The 27,832-nt window shown below is 48.6% G+C and overlaps 1 protein-coding gene across 4 annotated transcripts; it reads left to right on the forward strand.

Annotated features, from left to right (window-relative positions):
• The first annotated feature begins 1,370 nt into the window (after window positions 1–1,370).
• NCF2 (neutrophil cytosolic factor 2) lies at window positions 1,371–27,405 on the forward strand. 4 transcript variants are annotated; one of them, XM_060088511.1, is made up of 15 exons: window positions 1,371–1,544; window positions 3,504–3,586; window positions 8,832–8,940; window positions 13,464–13,598; window positions 14,494–14,601; window positions 14,894–14,953; window positions 16,396–16,439; window positions 17,966–18,107; window positions 18,309–18,377; window positions 19,378–19,453; window positions 21,212–21,237; window positions 21,658–21,809; window positions 21,937–22,048; window positions 25,033–25,210; window positions 27,293–27,405. In XM_060088511.1, the coding sequence occupies exons 1-15, from the start codon at window positions 1,371–1,373 to the stop codon at window positions 27,403–27,405; spliced, it is 1,581 nt and encodes a 526-aa protein (XP_059944494.1). The 4 variants fall into 4 exon arrangements, with proteins under 4 accessions (XP_059944494.1, XP_059944495.1, XP_059944496.1 ...); XM_060088512.1 differs by lacking the exon at window positions 14,494–14,601; XM_060088513.1 differs by lacking the exon at window positions 13,464–13,598.
• The last annotated feature ends 427 nt before the right edge of the window (window positions 27,406–27,832 follow it).

Here is a 27,832-nt window from a genome sequence, read left to right on the forward strand (position 1 = left end):
CCTGCCATCACTGCTACCTGCAGGTCATTTGCCAATTTTTAATTTCTTTTTAGAATATATCCCTTCATCATTTATTGAGTATTGGTGCTGGGGATCCTAGAATAAAAAGCCATGGGCCCAGCCCTCAAGGAGTCTAGGAGTTTGGGCAGATGAAAAGAGAAATGGCAACAAATATAATTGTTTGGGAAGAGGTGGTACAAAGGAGTGAGAAATTCTCTCTACTACCTGGAGTGTGGAACTAGATTTCAGACAGGTGGTGATATTTAATCGGGCCTTAAGGGATGAGTAGGATTTTGCCAAAGAAGTGAGGTGGGAAGGTCTTCCAAACACAGGGTGTGGTCTGTGCAAAGGTGCGTGTACGTCTTCTCAATTCTCCCATCTTCGATCCTACAAGCTTTATAGAATGGACATTTTTAAGTTTTATTTTCAGGTCCATAGGGGAAGTTTGATGATAACTGGCAGGTGCTTTCAGTAACTACAGAACAAGAGTTGGCACCTAAGTATTTGACCCTCAGAATTGCATTTGACCTTAACGCTACTCTGGTGGAGAGCGATTAACAAGAAGTCAGGATTTTAGTAAATCAAACTGGTTATACCCTCTACTCCCAATTATTTTTCTGACTTTTACTTTTCCAGGGCAGCAAGGGAAAGAATCGTAAATCTGTGTTTTGGGGGACTTAGTAAACACATTAGTCACCAATGAGACCCCTTGTCTCTTCAGTTTTCACTGAAGGATGGGAGAAGTCACAATTCACTGTCATATCTGGCTCCTAATTTTGCCATTTCCAGGAGACTGGTTCCCTCTGAGCTTCCTAAGTGTTCACAAAAGTATCTCAGTCCCTGATGGACACCCAAGACCCTCCTGCTCAGAAATTTGATTGCCAATTTTAGCTCAAGATAAAAAACCAAATATATCAAGACGGTCTATGAGGATGTGCGAAAAGAGCTATTTTGTCATCATCCAACACCCTCATTTGACAGGGAGCCGGAGGTCACCCTGAGCCTGGGGTCAGAGCTCTGGCCAGAAGCTGCCGCCCACAGATGGGGAAGGAAGACAGAGAGGAGGAGCCGGGGGCCAGAGCAGAAACATTTTGGGGAACTGCTGCATCACGGGCAGCCTCTGATGCACTTCCTCTCTCCTCCACCCTCCGCCCCGCTTGCCCTCTCTCTCTCCTTCTCTTTCCTTTTCTTTTGAGGTAGGCTTATGCATCAGTTGCCAAAAGGTGGGGACATTTCCTGCCGCCTTTGCAACACGAAGTTGTCTTAAGGGAGGCTGTGCCCCATTCTGAGCTCCAGGTCAGGAAAGTGAGGGCCAGGGCAGCCCTGCCAGGGGAGACACCAGCTCACTGCCTCCCGGTTTGCACCTGACCATGTCCCTGGCCGAGACCATCAGCCTCTGGAATGAAGGGGTGCTAGCAGCCGACAAGAAGGACTGGAAGGGAGCCCTGGACGTCTTCACCGCTGTCCAGGACCCACACTCCAGGATTTGCTTCAACATCGGCTGCTTGCACACGATCCTGGGAAGCATGCCCGAGGCGGAGAAGGTGAGTGGTGATGCCTGTGCCCGTGGCCTGCCCCGGGCCTTTGTCATTAGCGGTTCTCAGCCAGGCTGCTCTTTAGAAACCTCTCAGGAGCTTCGGAAGCACAAAAGCTGCCCAGGCCCAACCCACCCCCAGAGATGCCGATTCAATTGGCCTGGGGAGGAGCCTTCACGGCCACAGTTTTGAAAAGCTCCCCAGGTGGTTCTAACAAGCAGCCTGCTGGGAACCCTTAGCTGTGGGTTATGCTCTCCTTTATTCTCCATCTATTACATTCAAATCATTCTGGAAACTTTCTTTAACACCTTTCTGAAAGCCTCCCTACTTTATGTTTTTTTCTATCAGCTGCTAGTCACAGAATTTCCATCTCACTGCTTCACACCTGATTTTAAAGCACTGCTTTTGGCTTTCCGAGACGTTCCTGTGTGTGAGCTTTGTCTGCCCAAGAGATCAAGAGGAGGTGCTTAAGAAAAATCGGTTTCATCTCAAGTGACAATTCTGATCCATTATGTGGCGCATTCTTTTAAGGATAGGAAAGCAGACGGTGATTGATTAATGATGTCTGCCGAGGACAAGTTGTGGGATGTCATGGCAACTTTCTCAACTATTTTTTCTCTCATCTTCCCTAGTATGGGGTTGAGCGTTCTCAACAATCACTTTTTCAGATTGGGCATGGTAAGCTGGAAACGGTATGGCGTTTGGAAGCAGAAAATCTAGGATCAAACCCCAGCTCTGCTTCTCTCTGGACCTTTGGTCGTCACGAAGTCATGTAGACTTCTGGCTCTCAGCTTCTGGAGAAGTTAAACATCATGAAGATTGAGTGAGGCACCAACTATTTTTTTAAATTAATTTTTATTGGGGTATAGTTGATTTACAATGTTGGGTTAGTGTCTGCTGTACAGCAAAGTGAATCCGTTATTCATATACGTATATCCACTCTTTTTTAGATTCTGTTCCCATATAGGAGGCACCAACTATTAAAGTGCTGTGTAACTTCACACCACTGTGTAAATGTGAGTCCTTATTTTTACCTTTTACTGCAAGTCTTTGCAAGGTGGGGTGGACTCGCCGGCCCCTTGAAAGGGCTAGTTGCTACCACAGCCATTCTCACCCTGACAAAGAGGGAGAGACAGGCCACTTGGAACACCTGCAGAGACTGCCAAGCCTGCCTCCGGCTCCAGAGTGGGCAGACAGGAGTGCAGGAGGGCCCTGCAGCTGGCTGGAGGGAGAGGGCCTCCACCTCCCCTCCGGAGCCTGCCCAGGGACTGAGCAAATGGCACCGCAGAGGCACTGTCAGGAGAAGAGGTTGGCAACGCTCGGCAGCTGGTCTGGGTGCAGCTCCGCCAGCAGGGGCTGTTGCCTCCGGCCTCTCGGGGCTCCTGGGCGAGGCTGTGCAGCCCAGCTCACCTCTCGGCTTGCCCACTCCGCCGTCCACCCTTCGTCTCCCTGCTCTAGGTTTCTCTTTGCTTTCTTCTGCTCTGGCATCTCATTCTTTCTTTGGTTTCATACTTGAGTCCTCACTCGTGGCATTTTCTATGCATTCTTATTTGTTATTATTTAAATTGTATAATATTTCAAAACAGTGAACAAAATGGCCATAAGAACACACATACTGATAATTACCTTAATTGCATAATATTTCTGTAATACATTTATAAAATAAATATTATGCTGTATATAAATTTTAATTAGGTTATTTTCAAATTTGATTACTTGTATTATTTTAATCCTGTCAGTAATCTTGAAAGGCAGATATGAATATCCCCATTTTATGGAGAAGAAAACTAAGGTTCAAGGAGATTAGGTAAACTGCCTCATGCTATGCCACTAGGAAGTGACAACACAGGGCATTCTGACCCCTCAGCCTCCGGTCACCTTCAAGACACGAACCATTCTTGTGACCCTTCCTGTCTCACCCTCTGGCTCATCTCACACCTCCTCACTGCCTGGTTGTTCTCCCCACAGGCCTTCACCGAAAGCATTAACCGAGACAAGCACTTGGCAGTGGCCTACTTCCAACGAGGGATGCTCTACTACCAGATGGAGAAGTAAGTGGTCCAGTGTTGCACAAGCTGGAGAAGTGCACAGAGAAACCCCGAGGGGGTCTTGGTGATGTCAGACCTGGTGTTTGAGCAGTATCTCCCCAGCTTCTGTTGGGAAGCATGACTGGACCTTCTCTGGGAAGTTATGCAATCAGTCAGCAAGAGGCAGAAGCCCTCTCTGGGGAGGGAAGGCAGGCCTGCTGCCCAGTTATGGCCCACAGTGAGCCTATATAACCACCACAGCCTAGGTGTGGCACCCCACCAGTGTTCCTGATGGGTCATAGCCCAGGTAGTGATACCTTGTCCATCAAGGGAGCATCCATGGTGGCCTACTACTATGAGGTATTGAGCTGTCACACAATGATGATTGTCATGAAACCACATCAAAACCTTCCTTCATTCCTGCAGAATGTGTTTTCAAACACCCGGTTTAATCCATTCAATGAGATATAATTCAGCCACCAAAGTGAGAACATAAGCAACGTTATATGTACAAGAATATATTAATACAGATAAATATGTAGCATATGTCTTAATATAGAAAGTTCACCATAGATACTAAATTTAAAACAGATTTCAAAATAGTATGTATAGCACAATTCCATTTCTATTTTGCAGAATAGTCTGAAAGGCCATAGACCAAAAGGTTGTCAGCAGTTCTCTCCAGGCGGTGAAAGTACAGGGATTTCCGTTTTCTTTATCAGCCTTTCTGTACTTTTGGTGCATTTACAGTCAACACAAAATATTAGCAAAAAAAGACAACTAAATAGAAAATGAAAGTTAATCTCAATTCCCACGCCCCTCCCCCAAATACCCCAATAACATACAAATAACAAAGAAAACATATTCTAAGCATCAATTTTAAATGTTTTAGGGGATGGTGAACTGACCCTTTGTAGAAATTGTCCCATTAGTGTGTATAAGTTGTAGTGAAGACGATTCAGCTCAGGCTAATGAAGAGCTTTCAAATAGTGAAAATGGTCAGTAGGGGCATGGTGTGTATGTATGTGCACGACAGGTGGGGCAGGGCGTCATTGGTGGGGCCAAGGGGAGGCTGTAGAGAATGCCCAAGCACTGGGGAAGGGGTGGGCTGTGCTCTGATGCTCTACATGCAACCCTGGAAGACTTTGAGCCTAGGGTTTAGTCAGAAACCAAGCCTGCCAGGCCGCTATGCAGAGCTGTTGCTAGGGGCAACCACCAGCAGAAGCTCAGAGGACTTCCAAGATGTAGATGTAGTTGATTACCTGAATGGGTAAGAGCAGAAGTGAAGTCTCCCCAGAAGAAGAACCTACGTAAAATGCCCAGAAGTCCCAGAATCTGAAAGGCTCATATACTGAGTGCGTCAAAAAGACCTCAGAAAAATCCAGGAATAAGACCCAGGATTCAATTAGTCTGTGATTGATAATAGTTCAATCTAAGAGAAAAATCTACCAAGTTTTATCTTTAATTCAATAACTACCTATTGAGAAAATAATATAAATGAGGCATGATTCTCAGCCCTAAGCTGCCTTCTTTTCTTTCACTCAATCCATAGGCGTTGGTGTCCTCCCCTCCCCAAGTTTCAGCTCTTGACTCTGTTTTTTATCACTATAACAGTGGCTGTCAAATAGCAAAATATATGGCTATCTTCCCCCAAAACACATACAAGCACATACATACATTTATGTACAACTTCAGGGGGTTCAGTGTCCCCTGAAAATCATACATGAACCCTTAAGGATCACACCCTCTCCTGTTGGATTGATCTCCATCCGTACCCAGCCAGCTACTAAGTGTCGACCTGGGATCAACCCAGAATGTCTCTTTTCCTAAACCTGGTCAAGTTGACTTCTTAAATATCTTTTAGATGCACCCATTTCTCTCCCTCCCTACCAGCACTGCCCTGGTTTAGACCCCATTTTTCACCAGGACTATTGCAATCACATCCAAACAGATTTCCTAGACACCTGTCTTGCCTTCTCCACCCATATCCCAGAGTGATCTTCTTAAAAAAAGAAATGTGATCTGTTGAAGAACCTCCGCTGGATCCCATTACTACAGGACGAGGGGCAGCTTCCCTTGCCTGTTACCCTGTGGTTCAGCGCTGTCCACCCACCCGCCTCCTCCAGGCTTTGCCACAGGCAAACTCACCCCCTAGGGTGGCCACCACTCTCTTTTGTGCGTCCTTTTATCACATTTGTCTCCTGTATGACGGATATGTGCCTGTATATTTGTCTCCTCTACTGCTCGCGAGGAAAGAATACTTCTTCACTCTGGAATCCAGTATAGTATTAAGACTAGCTTTCAGTATCTAGTATAGTATTAATAAATGCTTATGGAATTATTAAGTGAAAGCAGGTGAAATATATCCTCTGCTTCAAGGGACTTGTACATTAAAAAGGGGAAGAGGTCACAAGCACTATAACGCAAAGCAGAATGCAAAGCAGATCTTTAACCATCCTGACGGGCAGAATTATGAGGAGGATTTTGTTGGGCTCATTCAACCCCAGGGAGACACAGGCATTGTTACTTCACAGCTGAAACTCAGCTGCTGAGCCCGCATGCCAGAGAGGCAGGTACACCCGCAGGTTAGTGGTGACAGAACCTCACGCGTGCCCTCTGAGGACCTTCCGCGCTCTCACGAACAGGCAGTGGAACATGAAACAGGACACCTGCCTTTCCGCCTGCCCACTTCTTCTTGGCTCAGTGAATCGGAAAGAACAGAGATGCTTACCTCGCCCCCCTTCAAGGGAATGCTTAAAAGGATGTGTAAGTGACTTGAAATGCTTCTTGCTTCTTAAGGAATGACCTGCCTGCTTTTTTTTTTTTTTTTTTTTTTTTGCGGTACGCGGGCCTCTCACTGTTGGGGCCTCTCCCGTTGTGGAGCACAGGCTCCGGATGTGCAGGCTCAGCAGCCATGGCTCACGGGCCCAGCGACTCCGCGACACGTGGGATCTTCCCGGACTGGGGCATGAACCCATGTCCCCTGCATCGGCAGGCAGACTCTCAACCACTGCACCACCAGGGAAGCCCTGACCTTCTTGCTTTTAACAGGTTTTACAATCAGCTTTATTAACAAGGATGTGTTAGAGGAAACCATCCTTCTGTTTCAAAAGCAGGTCTCCTGCTGCTGTTCCTCCTGCAGCCCCTGCAGCTGTGGGACTTCCTTCCAAGCAAATGATAACAGAATGTCCAGCTTCCCTCCCCCCACCTTGCCGCCACCCTGGGACCTCTTGGCCAGCCTGCCCTCCTGGCCTGTTCCAGGCTTCCCTGAGATCAGTGTTCCAGCTCCTACAACTATGTATTTTTATCTCCTGATAATAGTTAATACAGTATACAGTGTTAAGTAAGCATGTAAGAAAAGACTGGTATATGAATTTAATTGACAGTTTTAGAGCTGGATCTATAAATATTAATAATAATAGTAGGGCTTCCCTGGTGGCGCAATGGTTGAGAGTCCGCTTGCCGATGCAGGGGACACGGGTTCGTCCCCCGGTCCGGGAAGATCCCACATGTCGCAGAGCAGCTGGGCCCGTGAGCCATGGCCGCTGAGCCCACACGTCCGGAGCCTGTGCTCCGCAACGGGAGGCCACAACAGTGAGAGGTCCGCGTACCGCAAAAGAAAAAAAAAAAATAATAATAATAGTAAAGTATTATATATATTAATATGTAGATTATATTACTTATATATATATAAATAAAAATAGTAAATTACTGTGTGTGCCAGGCACCATCCTAAGCACCTGAATGCTTTGTGCTATTACTATTCTCTAATTCTAAAGATGAGGAAACAGAGAAATTAAGTAACTTGCCCTTTGTCACTAGATAGTAAGTGGCAGAGACAGGACTCCAGTCTAGGTGGGTGTGACCTCAGAGGTTAGATCCAGGAGCACGTAATAGCCAGCTTCTCATGTGCTATGCCCCTTGAGTATAACAATGCACTCCCTATAATATCAACATGGAAGCTGAGGCCAGGGAAGCAGTTTGCCAGGGTCTCCCAGTTAGTGGCGGGGCTGGCCGCAGTCTCTCGGCCTCTGTCCTAGGGTGCCTTCATTACGCCACACCACCTCTCGAGGGTCCCCACCAGCCTGTGTCCAGATCCCAGGCTTGCCTTCAAGAGAAACCACACATGGCAGCTCTGGGTCCGACAGTGGCCGGGGGACTTTTGGTTCAGTTGCCTGCTGGGAGCCACCAGACAGCCACATTTGTTCCTGCCAGGCCAGGGGCTGGTATGGGGATGGGGAAAGCTTGATTTTTGCTGCTTCTACCCACTGCTGCCTGGCAATGGCTCCCTCCCACCAGGGCATCTGTGGAGGTCAGGGGCAGGCCAAGCAGGTCTGGTCCAGGTTCTGCCCACGCCCCCATGGGCACTATTTTTTTAAGTGGTTTTGGGGTTTTTTTGTTTGTTTGTTTGGGGGTGTTTTCTTGGCCTCACTGTGTGGCATGCGGGATCCTGACCAGGGATCGAACCCGTGCCCCCTGCATTTGGAGCCCGGAGTCTTAACCACTGGACCACCAGGGAAGTCCCGCTCATGGGCACTATTGATATGGTCAGCCCTATTCTTCACCACAAATCCATGACAGCCGCCCTGATCCACCTTGAGACAGTCGGCACAATGCCAACCCAACAAAGCAGAAGGACAGTGCCAGAAGTTTTAGAAATGCTGTCTGGCTTAAGTGATGATTTCTGTTTTCTTTTTCCCAGAGTGTGTGGAGGAGGAGGGAGGGGACAGGAGACTACAAAGGCCACAAAACCAAGAGCTAAGCAGGACTCAGAAGAAGCTGAAAGAGAAGGCTCTGGGCAGGAGGGTGATGCCAGTGGCGGTGAGGAGGGGCCCCTTGGAGCTGCGTCAGGCTGGCCTGGCCTCCTGGTGGGAAGCAAGGCACAAGCCATGCTCTGATCAGCCCAGTGGGGACGTGGAGGCCAGCAGGTGCTGCTCTGCTTAAAGCTCTCAGGGGAGACTGAGGCTCTCTTGCTAAGTGACAGGCTGGTTGTCAGAAAGGTGGGAGGTGTGTGCAGTCCACAAAGACAAAAATACCTGTGGCTGCCTGAAATTGGGAGGCTGGCAGGGTTGCTGGCATGCACAACCCCAGGGGGTACCATTCACACTGGGTTCTGTGGAATGCTGGGGCTCAGGATTGGCAAAAAACTAGAGAAGGTCAAAAGAGATTAGACAGGCTTCTTGTCCTAGTGAGACGGATGGGCAAAGAGCAGCAGACACACATTTTATTCTTTATTCTTCCGTGCCTTCAACTGGTTTCTTTCCTGCAGATATGATTCCGCCCTTAAAGACCTTAAGGAGGCCTTGACTCAGCTTCGAGGGAACCAGCTGATCGACTACAAGATCCTGGGGCTACCGTTCAAGCTGTTTGCCTGTGAGGTGAGGAGGAAGGGCTCGGCCTGGGCAGGAATGGGTGCTGGCTGAGGGGCAGCTGACAGTTGAGATGCACGTCGATCTGTTGACACATCCAGGAGCCTGAAAAAGGCATTTCGCCTCCCCTGCCTTGGGACTCAGATTTTTCCCTTAAGAAAAGACTCAGATCGGGCTTCCCTGGTGGCGCAGTGGTCGGGAGTCCGCCTGCCGATGCAGGGGACACGGGTTCATGCCCCGGTCCGGGAAGATCCCACATGCCGCGGAGCGGCTGGGCCCGTGAGCCATGGCCGCTGAGCCTAAGCGTCCGGAGCCTGTGCTCCGCGATGGGAGAGGCCACAACAATGAGAGGCCCGCGTACCACAGGAAAAAAAAAAAGAGAAAAGACACAGATCAATTGCTTTGGGCTCCTCATGGAGTCCTCAGTTACCTGAGTGCATGGATTTAATAATGTGAGGCTCAAAGGACCATGTAGAAATGAGTTTGCTGGGTTCTCTGAAGGGAGGCTTGGCTGCACACGAGCATGTTGGCCTGTGACAGTTGTCCTAATAATTTGCATAATTCAGGTGAACAGGCAATTTTCTCAGCATTATACTGACAAATCCAAAATCACGGGTTCACTCGCCATACAGGACCTGCCTTAACCCTGCTCAGTTCCCAAGTTCACACTCTTTGCGATGAATGGTCTGGCCTCATGTACGTGGTATATACCCAAAGAGAGAGTGAGGACAATTTAGCACCAAGCTGTCCCCTCCTGGTCAAAGAACAGCTCAGAGCACACAGTTAGGAAAGGTCTCCATAGAAGGATAACTTATGTTCTGTATGACCAAGACGGAGAGGCATGTCTGGCTGTGACTTTATAGGTTCATGTACTTTTTCCAACCCACCCTCTGCACTCCGGTTCTAAACCCCAAATATATACCAGTAGCTTTAAAACTAAAATTCATGCAAATATCATAGATCTTTATTTAGAAGAATTAGTGAAAAAATGTCCCCTTGTTTTAGTTTCTCAGACAGGCGAAGCCAAGTGTCCCCAGGGTCACTCAGGGCTAATAATAGAGTCCACAGCTGCCTGGGCCCCTGGGGACACACGTCTCCACCCAGCCCTGTGACAGGATAGCAACTTACTTCAGTTCTCCCACACTAGGGAAATGAGGCTTTTCGGTGGGAATTGGCTGGCATTTGGCCAGCTTCTAGAGTACCGTCTCTCAACTGTGGTCCTTTTGATACGTTGGACCAGCTCATTCTTTATTGTGGGGACTGGCCTGTGCATTGTAGGGTGTTGAGCAGCATCCCTGTCCTCTACCCACTAGATGCCTATAGCACCCCACCCACAGTGTGACAACCTAAAATGTCTCTAGATATTGCCAATTACCCCTGATTGAGAATCACTTACACAGAACCTCCAGAGAAAGAATCCTAGAATGGTACCATCAAAGCAGAATTCCATGGGAGGGACGTTCCCCCTCTAGTTGGAGTTGAGATGACCAGGGGGCAGGAAATACTGGCTGTATGGGCTTCTCTGTAAGGGAGGCTGGACTTTTCAGGGTCCCGTATACCACATGGGACACTCCAGTCACTTCCCTACTTATAAAGCCACCGCTCCCTTCCCACCAGGGTTCTGAGAAATCACACCATCCTTTTTGAAAAGAGTCTGGGGCTTTTCCAGTCATGGGGTCCTAAAAACCTGTTGCTAGAAAAGGTCTTAAGAGCAGGTGGCTGAGAACCAAACAGGAAGTTTTAAATGGCTTCAAACTCTCTTTTCTTCCTGCACACATGGTCAGGGTTGGGCTGGGCTGGCCAAGCATGTACGCAGAGGGCAACAGTTCATTGCTGCTCAGAAATAGCCCAGGAAGGGAGTCTAGATCTCTGTCTGGGCTTGGTCCCTGTGTCCATCGTTCAGCACCAGCCACTAACTCTATGGAAAAACCAACCATGCCCCCATCCATACTTGCCTTGGTAAACTGTCCTTTTTATCTGGATGAGGCCCTGGACCAAATCACAGTGTGGGTGGCAGACTGGTATAGAGAAGTGTATTAATTATCTGCTGCTGATTACCAAATTGCTCTACAGCAGAGTGGCTTACAGCAATGCCGTTTGTGCTCTCACAGTGTCTGGGGTCAGGAACCCACGCTTGGCTGGGTGGTGCTGGCTCAGAGGCTCTCATGCGGTTTGCAGTCGGGATGTTGGCAGGGCTGCTGTCATCAGAGAGCTTGACTGGGGCCGGAGGATCTACTGCTAAGGTGCCTGGCAAGTTAGTGTTACTGGTTGTCAGGACGCCTCAGTTCTTTGCCACATGAACTTCTCCATAAGGGCGGCCCGAGTCCTGTCATGACCTGGACGTCCCCCCGAGGAAGTAATGAACCAAGAGAAAGTAATATGGAGCATCAGTGTCTTTTATAACTTAGCTTCAAATGTCACACCCCCCTCATTTCCATAATATTCTAGTGGCTACACCTGTCAGCTCCCTTGGATGTGGGAGGGTGAGAATCACGGGAGCCATCTTGGGATCTGGATGCCACTAAAGCAAGGACTTTGGGATCAGAGAAACAGGGATCAGATCCCTGCCCGACACTTATTAGTTGTATAAACCTAGGGAAGTTATGGGTCATTTCCGAGCCTCAGGTTCCTCCTCATCGGCAAAGAAAGGCTGAGTACTTACCTCATACACATTTGCTAATAAATTCACTCATTTTTGCATACATTTATTTAATTAATTAATTTATTTATTTTTTGCGGTACGCGGGCCTCTCACTGTTGTGGCCTCTCCCTTCGGGGAGCACAGGCTCTGGACGCGCAGGCTCAGCGGCCATGGCTCACGGGCCCAGCCGCTCCGCGGCACGTGGGATCTTCCTGGACCGGGGCACGAACCCGCATCGGCAGGCAGACTCTCAACCACTGCTCCACCAGGGAAGCCCTGCATATATTTATAATGCCTGCTAGTGTCAGGCAATGGAGGTCCAGGAGTCCACAAGACAGTGTCAGCAGCCAGAAGCTCATGGTCACGTGTAATGCAAGGTGATAATGTTAGGGCAAGAGAAGTGCTAGGGCAGGACTATGGAAGCACAGAAGTGAGGCCCCTACCTTGTATGGTGGTTGTGGGGTTAGAGATAATGCAGATAAAGTGCCTGGCCCAACGAGGCGGTCAGTAAATGGTCTCGTTGATGATGGTGATGATGATGATAAGGACAATGACAAGGACAGGCAGCACGGATTTCCAGGAGCCCCAAGTTCTTCGTAGATTTAGCCTTCTGACTGCAAACACAAAGAAACCCCAGATGACATCAGTCTGCAGACTCGGCCCTGTGATCTTCCCCCAAACCATGTGGGCTCTCCCTGAGAAGGCAAGTCTCGAGACCTCTTTGCTCAGCCTCCAAGCAAGTCCCGAGATAGTTCCCTAGATAATAGTAATGAGAGCACACCTAGTGTGTGCCAAGCAATTGAACTCAGTGCTTTAGGTGAATTATTTATTTCTCACAAAAACCTGGAGGCAGGAAACGTTATTATCACCATCTTATAATGAAGCTGAGGCCACATACTAGCAAACAGCCCTGGGGTACCTCCACTGCACTGCCTCCACGTGGTACAGCTTGGAAGGCCAACAGTCCCCTTCTCCAGCCGGGCCTCAGGTGACCAGCTCTACCTCCTCTCTGAGGCCCTGGAGAACGGCCCACACCCCATCCTGGGGCATCAGGCTGTGATTCCCATCACTTTCACCTGTGAAAAGCTTGCAGCAGCTCCTGGCTGTTTAGCCATCCTCCATACATGCTGCAAGGAGCCCTAAGAACTTTCTGCACTGTTGTTAAAAAGAAGTAAAGTAAACCCTACTTGTTAGCTGCCATCTTGATTTTCTCCCACCCCAGGTATAGTGACGCCCTGGGTTTGTATCGAGCCTCTTTCCACCTAAAGTAAACCCTGCTTGTTAGCTGCCATCTTGATATTCTCCCACCCCAGGTATAGTGATGCCCTGAGTTTGTATCGAGCCTCTTTCCACGTCCAGTGGACTTTTGCCCATAGAGTTTCCTCCTGCCCGTATGACTACATCACAGTCTTGTTACTCCTGTGTTCTGGACAGGGTTCTCTTGGTGCTGATGCCGAGTGATGCATCTGGAACCCTCTCTCTCTCCATCCCACACCTGTCCAGTCTCTGAGCCCTGGTTCAGTGACAGAAGCTGGTCTGGGAGGCCACAGGCCTGTATTTTATTCCCAACTCTTCAAGGGGCCTTGAGCACATCACTGTTCTCAATACCAAAACCACAGAATAATTCTAGACCCCTCCTGACCTACCTGGCTGCTGAAAGAGTGCACACGATGTTGGATTTGTGCATTACATGATGTTTTCCTCACACCGTCCTTGTGCTAGATATAACTCAGGAGCAAGATTGATTGTATTTTGGATATTCCCGGGAGAGCTGGGAAAGGGAGAAATGTCACCAGGCAACATTCCGGCAACACACGTGCAAGCTCTCCCCTGCGTGGTCCCTAGATTCGGAGCAGCCTCAAGTTTTATGTTGTGGCCTGTGCTTTTCTAGGTGTTATATAATATTGCTTTCATGTATGCCAAGAAGGAGGAATGGAAAAAGGCTGAGGAACATTTAGCATTGGCTGTGAGCATGAAGTCTGAGCCGAGACATTCCAAAATCGACAGAGCCATGGAAAGTGTTTGGGTGAGTGCGCTGGGGAAGAAGGTGGCAGGAGGATTTGCTTGGGTTTGTGTTTGTTTTAGTGCACGTGCGGATCGGGAAGTCGTAATCGTGGTGCTTTTACCTCCTCTGAACTCTGGGTAACACTGATCTTGGGGCATGTTTCCATGTGGGATCTTGAACCTGGAAGTCTGAGAAGCTGGGGCCTAGAGTATGGGACAGCAGAGCCCTCCTCATGCCCCTCTGAGGGGCGCCTGGTGGCAGCCGGGGAGGGGCAGAGGCTGGGGGCTGGGGCCTGGGGCCAGCACACAAGGGCAGAGGCTGTGCCCGCTTGCTCACCCCGGGTCCTTGAAACCTGGCTCCGTGCCAGGTGCATGACAGCTCTCAACAAAAATGCATTGATTATATGAACGAATGGTGAAAACTATCCATCGTTTGAGCACAGCTGGGGATGCAACTGGTTTTAAATATGATTTTTAAACACCAGGAACAAGGGGGCTCAAGTCAGTCTGTACGTGCCTATCCACGTCTGCGAACACCAGTCCCAAGAGAGCACTGTCGTGGGCCTTGCTTGGGTCCCGGGCCACCTTTGTGGTTGTGGTGCCTCCCAGGCCGTGAGTGACAGCCCTGTCTGAGCCACACAGAGTGGGAAAGGGGCAGCTCCCCTAGGAAAAGAGCATGCTGGGCAAGCAACACCCACAGATGCCCTCATGGCCTCTCGGTGTAAGGTGATTGTGAACCCAAACGGTCCTACCTTAGACACCCTGAAATAATAACAAGTCCGGCCCTGCACGTGGAGAAAAAGTGCTCTTGTGAGGTTATCTCAACGGATCCATGCGTCCATTCATTGAGGGAGGCAGGACAAGCATCCTTAGCCCCATTTCACAGGTTATAAAAGACTATGTTCTCTGTGTTTTAGAAACAGAAGCTGTATGAGCCAGTGGTGATCCCTGTGGGCAGGCTGTTTCAGCCAAATGAAAAGCAAGTGGCTCAACTGGTCAAGAAGGATTACCTAGGCAAGGCCACGGTAAGTGAGGTCACTCAGCGTCCCCTGAGATCCCTCTGGCATAGGCCCTGTGGAGCAAGGGAGGAGGGACTCTTTGGAAAAGGGCACCTGCCTTGTGGTCCTGCCCTGGGAGAGCAGCAACTTCTCACCCAGAGGGTCAGCAAGCCCATCCTTAGCCGCCCTCCACTTCTGAAACCAAGTACCCGCGAGAACAGATCCAGGGTGTGAGAAAGGAGGGAATCTTGGGGAAAACCACAGAAGGAGGGGGAAGCAGTGCTGACCGAGCCCTCACACGTTCCTTGCTCAATTTCAGGTCGTGGCATCTGTGGTGGATCAAGACAGTTTCTCGGGGTTTGCCCCTCTGCAGCCAGAGGTGAGGCGGTCCTGTCCTTCTCCAGGGATCGAGGTCTCCAGAGCTCTCTGGGAAACAGCCAACTGGGGAGACTATTTGTGCTGAGCTGCCTTGTTTTAAGGGCTCCTTCAGCTGAGCTCTCAGTGCCGCTGAGGGTGTCTGCACGACCATCCTCTGTCACGGGTCCCATGACTGGTGGGGGAACGAGGCAGTTTTAGGCTTACTCTCAAGTCCTCAGGAACCAACACTCCTCCTTCTCCCCAAATGCCAGGCTTCACTTCTCTAAGTTCTAAGAGAGCTCCGGTGTATACCGTCTCTCCCGAAGCCTTGACCATTCTCTCAGGAAATTGAAACCCAGCTAGGGAAGGCTTTTTCACAATGCCTCTTCTCAGACACAGGACACAGGGGCTGGTCAGGGACTCCCATGGGGCCCGGGGCCTGAGGCCGTAGCTCTTCTGGCTGCATCTGTCTGCCAACGTGCAGAAGATTTCCTCGGGGACACAGGTGGGGGGCCCAGGGTGAACCATCTTTCTGCTCAAGCTGGGCTCAGAGACACAGTTCCAGATGGATTAGGTGACCGTGGGTCTAGAAATGTGAAGGCAGAGCTCCCTTATGAGGGGAAGAGGGTAGGGCCGGATAAGGAAAATTCCAGCTCTGCTGTAAAAGAGCTGTGGTGGGCAGGAGTGTTGGTCCACACTAGCAGAGGGAGGCGTTTCTGAGCGTGGCAACCACGGTCCAGTGTACACACAGCCGGTCACTCTGAGAGCAGCGCTGACAGCCTCCCGGGGTCAGAGAGATGACCGCTGGCTCAAAATGGGACCGACACCGGGGCACTGGAGGGTAAGATGAGCAAAGGAGGAGAGCAAGAGAGGCAAAATTCTTTGACCTCTGTCTTCACCATAAAGTTGAAGAAAGCCTTGCGGGATTCCTTTGGGCTTCAGGGCAGCCAGGGGACTCCCAGAGGGGAAGAAGCCTGGATAACTGGGCTCCATGCTACTCAACGTAGAACAGGGAACACACCTCAGAAGGAGCGTCTTGCCTGCTCAGTGGCCCTTGGGTTCATTTTTAAATACCCACGAGTGTCATGTGGCAGAACAGACAATAACTACAGAGCAGCGCTTTGGGAAACTGTCCCAGGAAGGGGATGGAGCTCAAGGGCGATAGCACCCTCATGACACTGTGTGGCTCTGTGACAGCTGAACTCCAGAGACCAGGTGTGGCTCAAGATGAATAGCCGTGCTGGTGAAACCTGGGCCCTGGGAGCTGGTGGGAGGCGTTATCCTCCAGTGTTTAGTCAGGGTGCACTGTGTCCTCTCCCTAGACGGTGTTCTGATTGAGCCAGAAATGCAGCCTTTGATATTCTGGTCTGGAAGGAGGCTTAACTTACCGTTAACCGTCTGTTCTCTCTCCCCCGCCTTCACTTACTGTCCTGCCCTTCTTCATTTCTCCTGAATGTTCAACAGGCAGCCGAGCCTCCACCCAGGCCCAAGACCCCAGAGATCTTCAGGTAAGTTAGATTTAGGCCAAAATGCAGACCATCCAAACTCCAAGCCTGAACGGATGGCCACAAAGGGCTGAAGAAGGTGAAGCTGGGGTCAGGGGCCAAATCCTGTGCAGTTTAGCCCAGCATGCCGGCTCCTCCGGCTTTCACGGCTAGAAAGGAGTGATGCAGGGGGACGGAGCCCTGGCCGTGGTGGGGTCGACATGGGGGTCTGGCCACAGCTGCGTGGTGGCCCCGTGTCCCCAGGTCAAGGTGCGCCCAGAGAGTGAGGGCTTGTAGCTGAAGTGCAGCAGTGTCCGTGGAAGGTCGCCGCTGGGGGCCGCACGCCGACCCCAGGGTGGAGAGCTCTCTGCGGGCCGCAGCCCCCTCGGAAGAGGGGAGGCCGGGCTTCTGGAGTCAGGCGAGCCGAGTGGGAAGCTGGAACGGCACGTCCTTTCCTGTGTGGGCGTTTTTCACTCCCTATTGGCACACGTCTTCTGAAGAAGGAAGAGGAAGGACTCAAGAAAAAGAAGTCATGCTTCTGTAAGATGAGAAGCCAAGAATGACATACCCTACAGCTTTCTTAAGAGTTATTATCTCTAAGTGAGGAAGCAAGCCTAGCTCCCGCACTCCCGATAGGGAAGGGTGTCACAAAAGGTGAAAAAAGTACCAAAGCAACTATAAAAGTCAGGGGGCGGGCTTAGCTCATTCCTAAACTCTCCACGTGCTGGTGGGGGGCAGTATCCCCCCTATAAATGAATACGGTGTTCGAAAACAAAAGGAGGGGCTGAAGGGAAAGGCAGGAGCAGAGTGGGAGGGAGGGAGAACCAGCAAGGCCAGAGCGAGTGGAGGGAACGTGGACCTGCCTCAGTCACACGTTCCGAAGTGGCACAAGTGGGACGCCCCAAGAGCAAAGCAGGCCTTGAGGAACCGGTAAAGGGGAAACGACCTTGTACAAGGCACAGCTAGGCAACCTCAAAGCTCTTTACACTCTCCCCCATGCCTCCCGGCTCATCTCTCCTGCTCTCTGTCCACCCCACCCCGACCCCCACCGTGTGCCTGACCCACCCCCATGCTGGCTCTAGGTGATTGCTCTTCCCCCCTCCCCAACTCATCTTCCTCACCCAGCGGGCTCTCACCCACCTTGACGTTGCGCCCTTCCTCTGATTGGGCTCTACCCAGGCTTGGGCACTGGCTAAGCATACCCAGGAAACTTCCTCCTCAGAAGGGAAGGGAGGGCAGGGATGGCAAGGCCTCGTGATGAGTGTTGTTATATTTCTTTTACTCTTGTGCCACTTGCACGTATGGTTACGGAGCACGTTCACATGCAGTTTCCTACCGAGTCCTCTTGGGACCTCAGGCAGGCAAGCTCCCTGCTCAGGGTCACCTGGGCAGTTAGAAGTGGAGTTAGAAGGTGCCTGGAGTGAGCCGGCTCCATGACCATAGTTGCTGGTCCATAGCGCCATGGGATGGGATGTGGTCCAGGCTAGACAGTGGATGGGATCTTGTATCTTGTGTCTATCCCCTCTTGTCCCTTCTGCCTCCCCCTGCAGGGCTCTGGAAGGGGAAGCCCACCGTGTGCTGTTTGGGTTTGTGCCTGAGACACCAGAGGAGCTCCAGGTCATGCCAGGGAACATCGTCTTTGTCTTGAAGAAGTGCAGTGATAACTGGGCTACGGTCATGTTCAACGGGCAGGTATTCAGAGGACCAGGGGTGGGCTTGGGGTCACGGGATCCTGGCAGCACATGGAAGAGCTTTTTGAGGAGCAGCACCTGCTACCCTCTTTCAACTGTCCTCCACCCACCCCTCCCCATGTCTCTGGGCTGTTCTGTGGTGTGGGCACTGATGAGTGCATCTCTATTTCCCACTTTCTGGCTCCGTGGTGCTGCACTGCAGAAGGGGCTTGTTCCCTGCAACTACCTGGAACCAGCTGAACTGCGGATCCATTCTCAGCAGAAGCCCCAGGTACTGTAGTGCCAAGGTCTGACCTGCTCCCCCCACGTGCCCCCCAAGCCCCCCACTGACAGACCACAGAGGGGAGAAGAGCAGTGCGGAAGAGGCACTGAAGACACACTAGTCCCGAGCCCACCTTGCGTTGGTACCAGCTGCCCGGAGTGGAACCTGGGGATGAAGGAAAAAACCCAGATGTGCTGAGTAGAGGCATCGGCAGGACCTGCCGGGGCCCCCCAGCTCTGTGATTCCTCCTGGTCAGGGGTGACTTGATCAAAGCTATAGCCTATGAATGTTAGGTCTTCCCAGAATGTCCTCTTCACCTGGAAGAATAGTCAATGTGTTGGCTGGTGAAATCCATTCAAATTTAGAAATCTGCTTTAAAACACCGAATGAGAGCAGGCCTTGCCAGCCACTGCTTCTGACGCTGCCACCCCACCCTCAGCCCCCATCTCCGTTGACCTGCCCTTCTGCCAGGCCTGGGGAGTGGTCTTTGTTGGATCCATTCAGATGTCTGATGGCAGTGGAGACCCTGTCTCTCTCTAGACTATGCAACCAGTTGTCCTCTGTGGGCTTGGCCCTCCCAGAGTCACTACGTCCAGATGACTTGAAAAGTTCTAACTGCCATGCACATGAGAAGTGGAATGTTTCCTTTGAAGGGGCGAGATGTGGAGTGAGAGGGTGAGCTAAGACAAGACTCGGGGTCCTACCCCACCTCCAGTGGGTTTCCAGTGTGGCTCAACGGGGTGATTAGGCAGCAAGGGCCTTTTACCTGGGGGTTAGGATCCTCATTTCTACTCTGATTTGTTTTCACCAGGCCAACCTTGCCTCCCAGTTAACCAACACTTTCCTTAGTCTCCCCTGAATGTTACCACCACCCCAGCTTTTAGGAAGTCGTTTGCATATGGCTCCTTTCCATGGGGGTCTGCAGGGTCTCCCCTGCCCCCAACTCCTATCCCTGCCTAAGAACTGTGTCTGAATGAAGGTTCTCACCCTCTCTTCCTGTTCCCTCCAGGAGGAAACCTCGCAGGAGTCTGATATCCCAGGTCCTCCCAGTTCCAGGGCTCCTGGGAGACCCCAGTTGTCACCAGGTTTGTGTCTCTGGAGCAACATCCCAGGGCTGGGTGTAGTTGCTCTCCCAGCCTTCCAGGAAAATGTGGTTCCTTGTCCTCCCAGCAGGCCACTCAGTTTAGGACGGCACGGCCCCAGAGGCCCCTCTCTCCTGTACCACTCACCGACCCAAACATAGGAAATCAGTGGCCTTCCTCCCTGCCTGCTCCAGAACACTCGTGGGGCTTGGGCAAATGTAGCTGCTTTCTAGGGGCACTGAGTATCCCAGCTCACTCCTCAAGTACTGAGACCTCACCCCAGGAGGAAAGTTTCAAGTAATTGCTTCACATGTTTACTTAAACAGCGGATGCAGTGGCTCTTTTCAAATGTCTGAAGAACTCTATCTGGAAAAGAAACTGCTCTGCAGAGCCCTGAGGGCTGGACAAAGAACCATGGGGCAAATGTGAAAGGCAGACGCTCCTGATGTGTGGAGACGGCTGCCCTGGGAAGTCAGGGGCTTTTTGTCACTGATACAGATTAAGCAGATTCTGAGTAAGTGCTTGGCAGAGATGCACTGAATAGGTGGCATGTCCAGATCCTAGGTCAGTGATAGTCATGCCCACCTGATCATTAGAATCACTTGGGATGCTCCCCACCCCTATTTTTATTTTGAAAATATCAAGCCTACAGAAAAGTTGAAAGTATAGTACAATAAACACCAGAGTACCTTTCACCTAAATTCAGTAATTGTTAACATTTTGGACCGTATACTTGCCCTGCTCCTCTCTCTAATATAAAATGTTTTTCTAGTGGCTGAGCCACTTGAAAGTAAGTTACAGACTCATGATACTTCACCCTGCACTTCAGCGTCTGTCTCCTAAGAACAAGGACATTCTTCTGCATAAGCACAATATAATTGTTATATCTAGGATAATGTTAATATTATATCTTAATTATATAATAGAAATTGTATATTTCATATTCAAATTTCTCCTACTGCCCCCCAAAATGTCCTTGATAGCTTTTTTTTTTTTTTTTTTTTTTTTTGGTATTTTCTGTCTAGGGGTCCAGCAAACATACTAACCTAGGAAGATTTTTAAGAATTTGGATTCCTAGGCCTTTGATTCTGATTTCTTAGGACTGGAATGAGGCTTAGGAACCTGTATTTCTAGAAAAAACTTCCCAAGTGATTCCAGTGATCAGCTGGGTTTTAGATCAGTGATCTTTTTTGATCATGTCCCCACCATGGTGAATATCTTTAGAGTATCTTTATCTTCCCTTATATAAATTATATACATACGGCTATATTAATATATTTTGCACATTAGAAAACATACACAAAAATAAAGGACAAAATGAGAATAAGTGGTTCTAATATTGCTTCTAGTGGCCCCTGGCTCATCTTACACTCTCTGATTTTCATTTCTATGGAGCCCACTGCTTTAACTGACCTTTGGGAATCTTGAATGATACCACTACACCAGCAGCACTGCTGTTAACTGACTTTGGGGAATCCCTCCCTAACCCCACGGGTTGGTGAGAATGTGATGGTCCTTTGATAATACCTATATCTTCCCTAAATCAGAGACTTGGTTCATCTGTGTGTTCATGGCTTTGCCCTTCACATCGCCCCAGTGATTTACCCTGCAGTTTATTACAATTAGTAATCATCCCAGAGGTTAAAGGGTATGAAGTTGGGTGCCCTGTTCTAAGAGGTGTCCTCTTGTATATGGCAGGGGCTGGCCAAGAGTGTTCATTCATCATTTTCTTTTGTTTTATTCCTTACCTTCTTCATTTAGGTCAGAAAGAAAAAAAAGAGCCCAAGGTAACATTTTTTTTTCCCTTGTACTATTTCAAGTGGTAGAGGAAGGAAGAGCATGGGCTGCCCACGTAAACATGTCCACGGGTGTGTCTCCCTGGATTACATACAGAAAGAGACCCAAAGGAAGGGTAGACCAGATGCTACCACACATACAGGGACCAGGGACCCCCTCGACAGTCCCTCCCTCCACCATGCACACACTGCCTACTGGCCCATGGCTGGTGGGCCAGATCTAACCCAGCAGGAATTCTTATCCAAGTGAGAGTTGGGCTGGAGGACAGAGCTCTGAAGGCCCTCTCGTGGTACTCTGAAACCAGGTACTTCTTGGCCTCTCCCTGCCACGGGGTGCTCCCTGTGATCCGGCATGTTTCTCAGAGGAAGCCTCAGGCACTCATGAGTTCCCTTTGCTTGCTCTCCCCACAGGAAGTCAAGCTCAGCATCCCCATGTCCTACACACTCAAGGTGCACTACAAGTACACGGTGGTCATGGAAACTCAGTCCGGCCTCCCCTACAGCCAGGTCCGGGACATGGTGGCTAAGAAGCTGGAGCTCCTACCGGAACATACTAAGCTGAGGTGAGCTCCACGCAGGGAGCAGTTAGGGGGACAGCTGGGAGCCTGCTGCTGGCCTGGTGGGTGGGAGTGGAGGGTGGTTCTGCACTGATGCTCTCTGACTTGATTCTTCCTCATTATCTCTACCCAGCTATCGGCCTCGGGACAGCAGTGAGCTGGTGCTCCTTTCAGAAGACAGCATGAATGATGCCTGGGCCCAAGTGAAAAACTACTGCCTGACTGTGTGGTGTGAGAACACAGTGGTGAGTGCGGTGAGCCCAAGGGCATCTAAGGCCATGATTCTTACTTTCTTAATGGGCCACTTCCTCAACAGCAATTCAGCATTTACCCGGCACCTTCTGTGTGCCTGGCACTAGGCTTGGTGTTAGGGATACGGTGGGTAACAAGCCTCAGCTCTACCTCCATTCCATTGCATCCTCACCTGGGTTGCAGCCAGGAGAGGGTTTCCCACAAGAGAAGAGCAGGCCCAGGCGCCCAAAGAAAGCTTCTAGTCCCTTCCATCTGCTGCCACACCTAATTGTTTCAATGTTTAGACTCATCACTATCAAGCAAGGTTGGAATGAAGTCATAGCTTGAGGCTGAGTTCACAGCCATTCTTCACCTTAAGTTTCCAAGGGGAAGAACACTTGGGAGTGAAAGAAAGTAGTGAGCATTTGTTTCACAAAGAGATGCCTTGGATAAAAAACTCCTACTAACAGCAAGCATCTATTGAGAACTTCCCATGTGCCAGGTACTGTGCAGTCTGTGTATTAATTCTCATAATCCGCATAAATCTATGAGGCAGGTATTGTTATCCTATTTTGTAATTTAGGTAACAAGGCAAAGGGAGGTTAACCTGACCAAGATTACACAGAGCTTGCCTGTACTCTTGAACACCTCGAGATACTAACAGTAAAAGGGCAGGTTATCTATAGGACCTGAGGTCTAGAAAAGAGGTAACTGACTTTCCAGTAAGAATAAAGGGAGTCAGGAGCAAAGTTTGAGGCTAGAAGTAGTAGCTACAAGTTATTACTCTTGGACTTTGTCCCTTAGTCTCTCAAGGAAAAGTTGCCATTTCTTTTCGTTGTAGACGTTAATTCTCTCCCCCAACAATGGTCCTTGGAAACCATCCATCTGCTTTCTGTCAACATACGTTTTTGTTTGCCTTTTATGTGATTTCACATTAGTGGATCATACAGTATACACTGATATATTCTTTTGTGTTTTAGTAGTCCATTCCTTTTGAATGCTAAATGGTATTCCACTGTATGGATACCACAATTTGCTTATTCATTCACCTGTTGGTGTACTTGTGGGTTGTTTCCAGCATTTGTCAAGTGACATTAATTCTTCAACCAACATTTGCTGGGCTCTAACTGCTCTCTTAGATAGGCACTAGAGATATAAAAACTAGTTAAGACACAGGCCCTTCTTGGGGGGGGAAGACAAGGGCAAACAGATGACTACAAAGCATGTGTTAAGTAAACTGATGGAGATGCACAAATGCCTTACTGTGTTATATAAGCACACAGGAGGGTATCTCACCCAAAGAGGCTGGAGGGAAGTGGGACAAGTCAGTAGCCTTCCTAGAGAAAATGATGCTGAAATTGTCTTGAAGCTTATCCTGAAAAAGGTACATAGAAATTAGCAAGGTGGAGGAGGTTAGGATGGATGTATTACATAGATGGAGAGAACAGAGGGAAGACCACAAGAATCAGCATAATGGGAAAGGGGGCTCAGTGTTACTGGATGCAACCAGGACAGTGGCTGGAGACAAGGTTGGAAAGGCCACAGGGCCAGATCAGGGAAGGCCTTGTACACTGCTGTGCTAGGATGATGCTGTGAGCAGGGAGAAAACAGTGAGGCCTTGCTTTGGATTGATGATTCAAGGGGCATATGAGCCAGGCAGGGAGCTCAGCTAGGCTGGCCGGTGGGCTTCTTCTGAGTACTCAGCTCCCCATCCACAGTCTGGAGGCTGGGGTGTCCCGACCAGAGTCCATGAGTCTGCAGTCTCCCCTGTCCAAAGCTGTCGTCGAGTAGGGTCCCAGTGACACTTCAGTTCTCCCTCTCCTCACCTGTGTTTCCTGCTTCAGCATTTGTCGACTGTGGCATCTGCAGTTGTATCAGTCTAGGGGGTATAAAATTAAATAGTTCCTAAGTGAATCCTTGGTCAGTTACTAGTTTTCACCTGCAAGTAGATTTTGAGGCCATGGAAATGACCAGAGTGGGAAAGCTATTCCAGACCATGCAGGCCTTGGGCCCACAGTGGAAGGCAGAGCCCCTCCTCCAAACCCTCATCCCTACAGCTGGGCAGGGGCTTCTGCTCAGTTAGGGAAGGGTCTCTTTGGTAGGTTCTCACTCAAAGGCAAATGTTCAATGGAAAAAAAAAAAAATGAATGGGAGGGGAAGAATTAAAGAGGATGGGCCTGGAGGAAGGCCCTGTAGTAAACCCCACAAAGTAAACCTTGTGGTTATCTAAGAGTTCAGAAAATTGTCTTCAGGAAGTAGAGACATTGGAGCTGAGACTTCCTGGTGCCTCTGGCTGAGAGGAAGGGCCCAGCAGCACCCTGAGGGTAAGTGCCAGTGCAAGGGGTCCCTTGAAAGTTTGAAAGGTCACTCTAGGTTTTCCAATTGTCTGTTTTTGGACTAATCCCTTCAGTTCTGTCTTTAAAGGATTCTGCTTAGGAGTTCTGCTCTAAATGTGAATTACTTCACTGAAAAGGTTTTTTTTTTTTTTTTAATGTTTTAAATCATTGTTAATTTCTGTAACAGTTGTTAACTCCTGCAGGGAGTTTCTGATTAATAGATTTGGGATGGCGCAGAAAATTTGCATTTCTATAACAAGGTGCCCAGTGTTGTGGGTACTGGGGAAAGGGTGTTGGATTTGGGAGTTAGAAACCCAGGTCTGACTTTGGGTTCTGTCACTTACTTGTGACTGAACCTCTGTTTCTCCAACTGAAAAGAAGTAACAATAGTACCTATTCTACCTTTTTCAGGATTACTGTAAGGTTTCAGTAAGATTTTAGGACTATCTACAGTCTTGCAGACCTTTTGGTTTCATTTATCCAACCATCCGGTGTTCATAAAGTACATGCCAGGTCTATGCTAGGTACTGATCACAAACTTGCCTTTCTGAGTTTATAACCCAGGTGCTACACTGACATTTTGCTGACTGATGCTGACTTTAGTGATGCTCAGTGTTCGCTGCAGGAAGTTAGGAAAACTAACAGGCCTTTTATTATTTCAGGGTGACCAGGGCTTTCCAGATGAAACTGAAGAAACCAAAAAATCGGATGCTAATAACCAGACAACAGAAGCTCAGCTTAAGGAAGGGAGCCAAGTGGTAGCACTCTTCAGCTATGAGGCTACCCAGCCAGAAGACCTGGAGTTTCTGGAAGGGGATGTAATCCTGGTGATATCAATGGGTAAGTGCTACTCCTGGATTAGAGTAACTAATTCACATGTTAGCAGGAATAAATTCAAGAGCAGAGAGAAGAAAACATCAGTAAGCTACAAACTTGAGCCAATGGTTTCAATATCCTGCCTAGCTTTCAGCCGGAGGGAGCAAAACTGAGCACTGACCTTTCCATCTGATGCTCTCTCCTGGGCAGGGAAGCAACAAATGGCGGACTTAAATCACATTTTGATTATTAAAGATTGTTTTGGAAGCCATGGATTCTCATACCAGAACTAATGGATTGGAAGGTGGCTAGAATAATTTTGCCTTTGCACCAAACCACAATACTGATCTTCTGCAAACGACAGTTCTTGAATTGATGTACTTTTCGAAGATGAAGGAGGAAGGGGATAAATTTTGCCTTAAGAAGCAGCTATTCAGAATTGCTCTCTCTGGCAACTTTCCTGGATGTTACAAATCAAACACATTAAACATTGAAATAAGTGGAGGGTTCGAATTTAGTTCTCTCAAACTTAAGTATGCTCATGCATCCTTTGCAGTTTGTTAAATAAAATTCCTTGGCCCAGCTCCAGAGATTCTGATTCGGGTCTGGGGTGGGGCTCACTAATTTGCATTTTTAACAAGCTTCTAGGTGATGCTGGTCTACTGACCATACAGAGGAGCACCGCTCTAACTCATGGTTTGACAGTCTTATTTCTCTACCTGGTAACAAGTAAGAGTCACATCAAAAGCTTCATTCACATGGCTGAAACCTTGTGCATTAGTAATGCAAAGTAGTGAAAACCGAACACTATTATCAATTATAACAGGAAATCTAAAAGGTTAAGAAATGAGAGCAGATTTTAAAGTTAATGGGGTAAAGAGTGAGTGTACGAGACTGTGGCAACTAACTCAAAATATGAGTAATGAGAAACAAACAGGATGCACAATCAGTGCATATCTTCTGAAAGGGAGAATGGAAACTCAGTTGTAAGAGTTGGATTTAACTCCCCACACCATTTTTTAAGTGTCAGTATCAACCAATCAGCTAAATTGTCCAGAGGTTTTTTTGGGGGGGTTGGGGATAAGAAAAAGACAAGTGAATGCTCTGAAAAACCTTCTGGGTAGGTATGCAGAGAAGGTGGTGTACTCTTTACTGGGATATGTATAAAAGTCTAAGTTGGTCTAATTCAGAAACTATCCGTGTACTATTTTGAAACTTTATTATAACACTTACAGAGAAAACAGAATTCAGCATAAACATTGTGTGGGGCTGAGGGGCGAGTTCAACTGTATTCAACAGTTACGAGTTTCATTCCTAAAGTTTCTCTAATTTAAAATGTGAATCACCTGGGGAGCTTGTTAAAATGGATTCCGACTCAGGTTTGGGGTAGGACCTGAGATTTTGGCGTTTCTAGTATGCTCCCAGGATCCACGACAAACAAATGCTGATCCATGACTCACATTATAGGAGGAAGAATCAAGACAACAGTTTGCAATTAGAATCACCTTGAGTGAGCTTTAGAAAAAACCCTGATGCCCGGCCACACTCCACACTAATTAAAGCAAGAGTTTCTGGGGACAGGATCCAAGCACCAGTGCTGCTGTAACATCTGATGCAGATGTCTTACATCCAAAGATAAACATCTGAACTGGTTCTATGGTCTGGTAGATAGGCTTTGGAGTAGGTCATACATAGGTCAAAATAGGTGCTATGAAAATTCTTATTTAATATATTTAACCAATTGCATGTCCCTTTCCTGTAATCAAAAAAAAGATTCCCAACAAAGCTAAAACTCTTTGTTAAAAAAGAAATCATATCTAAAGACTCATTATTCAATTTCTTTCACTTTATTCCTTTGGTAACATTTTGAAAAGTCTAATTCATTCCTCTGCATTTTATTCCTCCATTATGTCTAAGACAGAAACCAATAATGAAATGGCTAAGTCCTATGTTTGCTCTTACCTCCAATCACTCTCCAAAGCAGATTTTTCTCTGTTAGCACAACTGGGGGGTGAAGGACTGACAAAAGATCTGTGTGCAATATTCAGATGAGGTAATTCTCCTATACTCATTTTAGAAATTGAAGTATACTTTTCCTTTTATCAGTGAATGAAGAATGGCTGGAGGGGGAGTGCAAAGGGAAAGTTGGCATTTTCCCCAAAGTTTTTGTTGAAGAACGTGCAACTACAGACTTGGAAAGCACTCCTAGAGGAGTCTAGGATGTTTCACAACCTACAAAGTTGAAGAAAAGGAGGTACTATCATTTGCAAGATTTAGCACGCCTCTGCAGTACACTGTACAGCCATCGCTGTTTGGAAGTATTAATTCATCTACTTTTCCCTGTTAAAATTTAACCTATTAGACAATGATGTGGAACTTAAGATGATGATTACCTTGGAGGTGGGGAGGGGGTGGTGCTTGGAAGAGTCTGGAAGGGCATGAGGGGGTCTTCTAGGGTGTGATAATCTGTTTCTTGCTCTGAGTGCTGGCTACCCAGATATGTTCAGTTCGTGAAAATTCACCAAGTTGTATACTTACTATCGGTACACCTCTCTGTGTATGTGATGCCTCAATAAAAAACTTACAAAAACAAGATACCCAGAGTGCAGGCCCAAGACCTAAGTGTAATCACCCCCATTCCTGCAC

This window comes from Mesoplodon densirostris, chromosome 2, assembly GCF_025265405.1.
Source record: "Mesoplodon densirostris isolate mMesDen1 chromosome 2, mMesDen1 primary haplotype, whole genome shotgun sequence".
Taxonomy (NCBI): domain Eukaryota; kingdom Metazoa; phylum Chordata; class Mammalia; order Artiodactyla; family Ziphiidae; genus Mesoplodon; species Mesoplodon densirostris.

Coding starts and splice junctions, on each gene's coding strand:
- NCF2 (XM_060088511.1), top strand. CDS start 1,371: ATGTCCCTGGCCGAGACCATCAGCCTCTGGAATGAAGGGGTGCTAGCA. Junction 3,587..8,831: donor CTCTACTACCAGATGGAGAA/GTAAGTGGTCCA, acceptor TCTTTCCTGCAG/ATATGATTCCGCCCTTAAAG. Junction 8,941..13,463: donor TCAAGCTGTTTGCCTGTGAG/GTGAGGAGGAAG, acceptor GTGCTTTTCTAG/GTGTTATATAATATTGCTTT.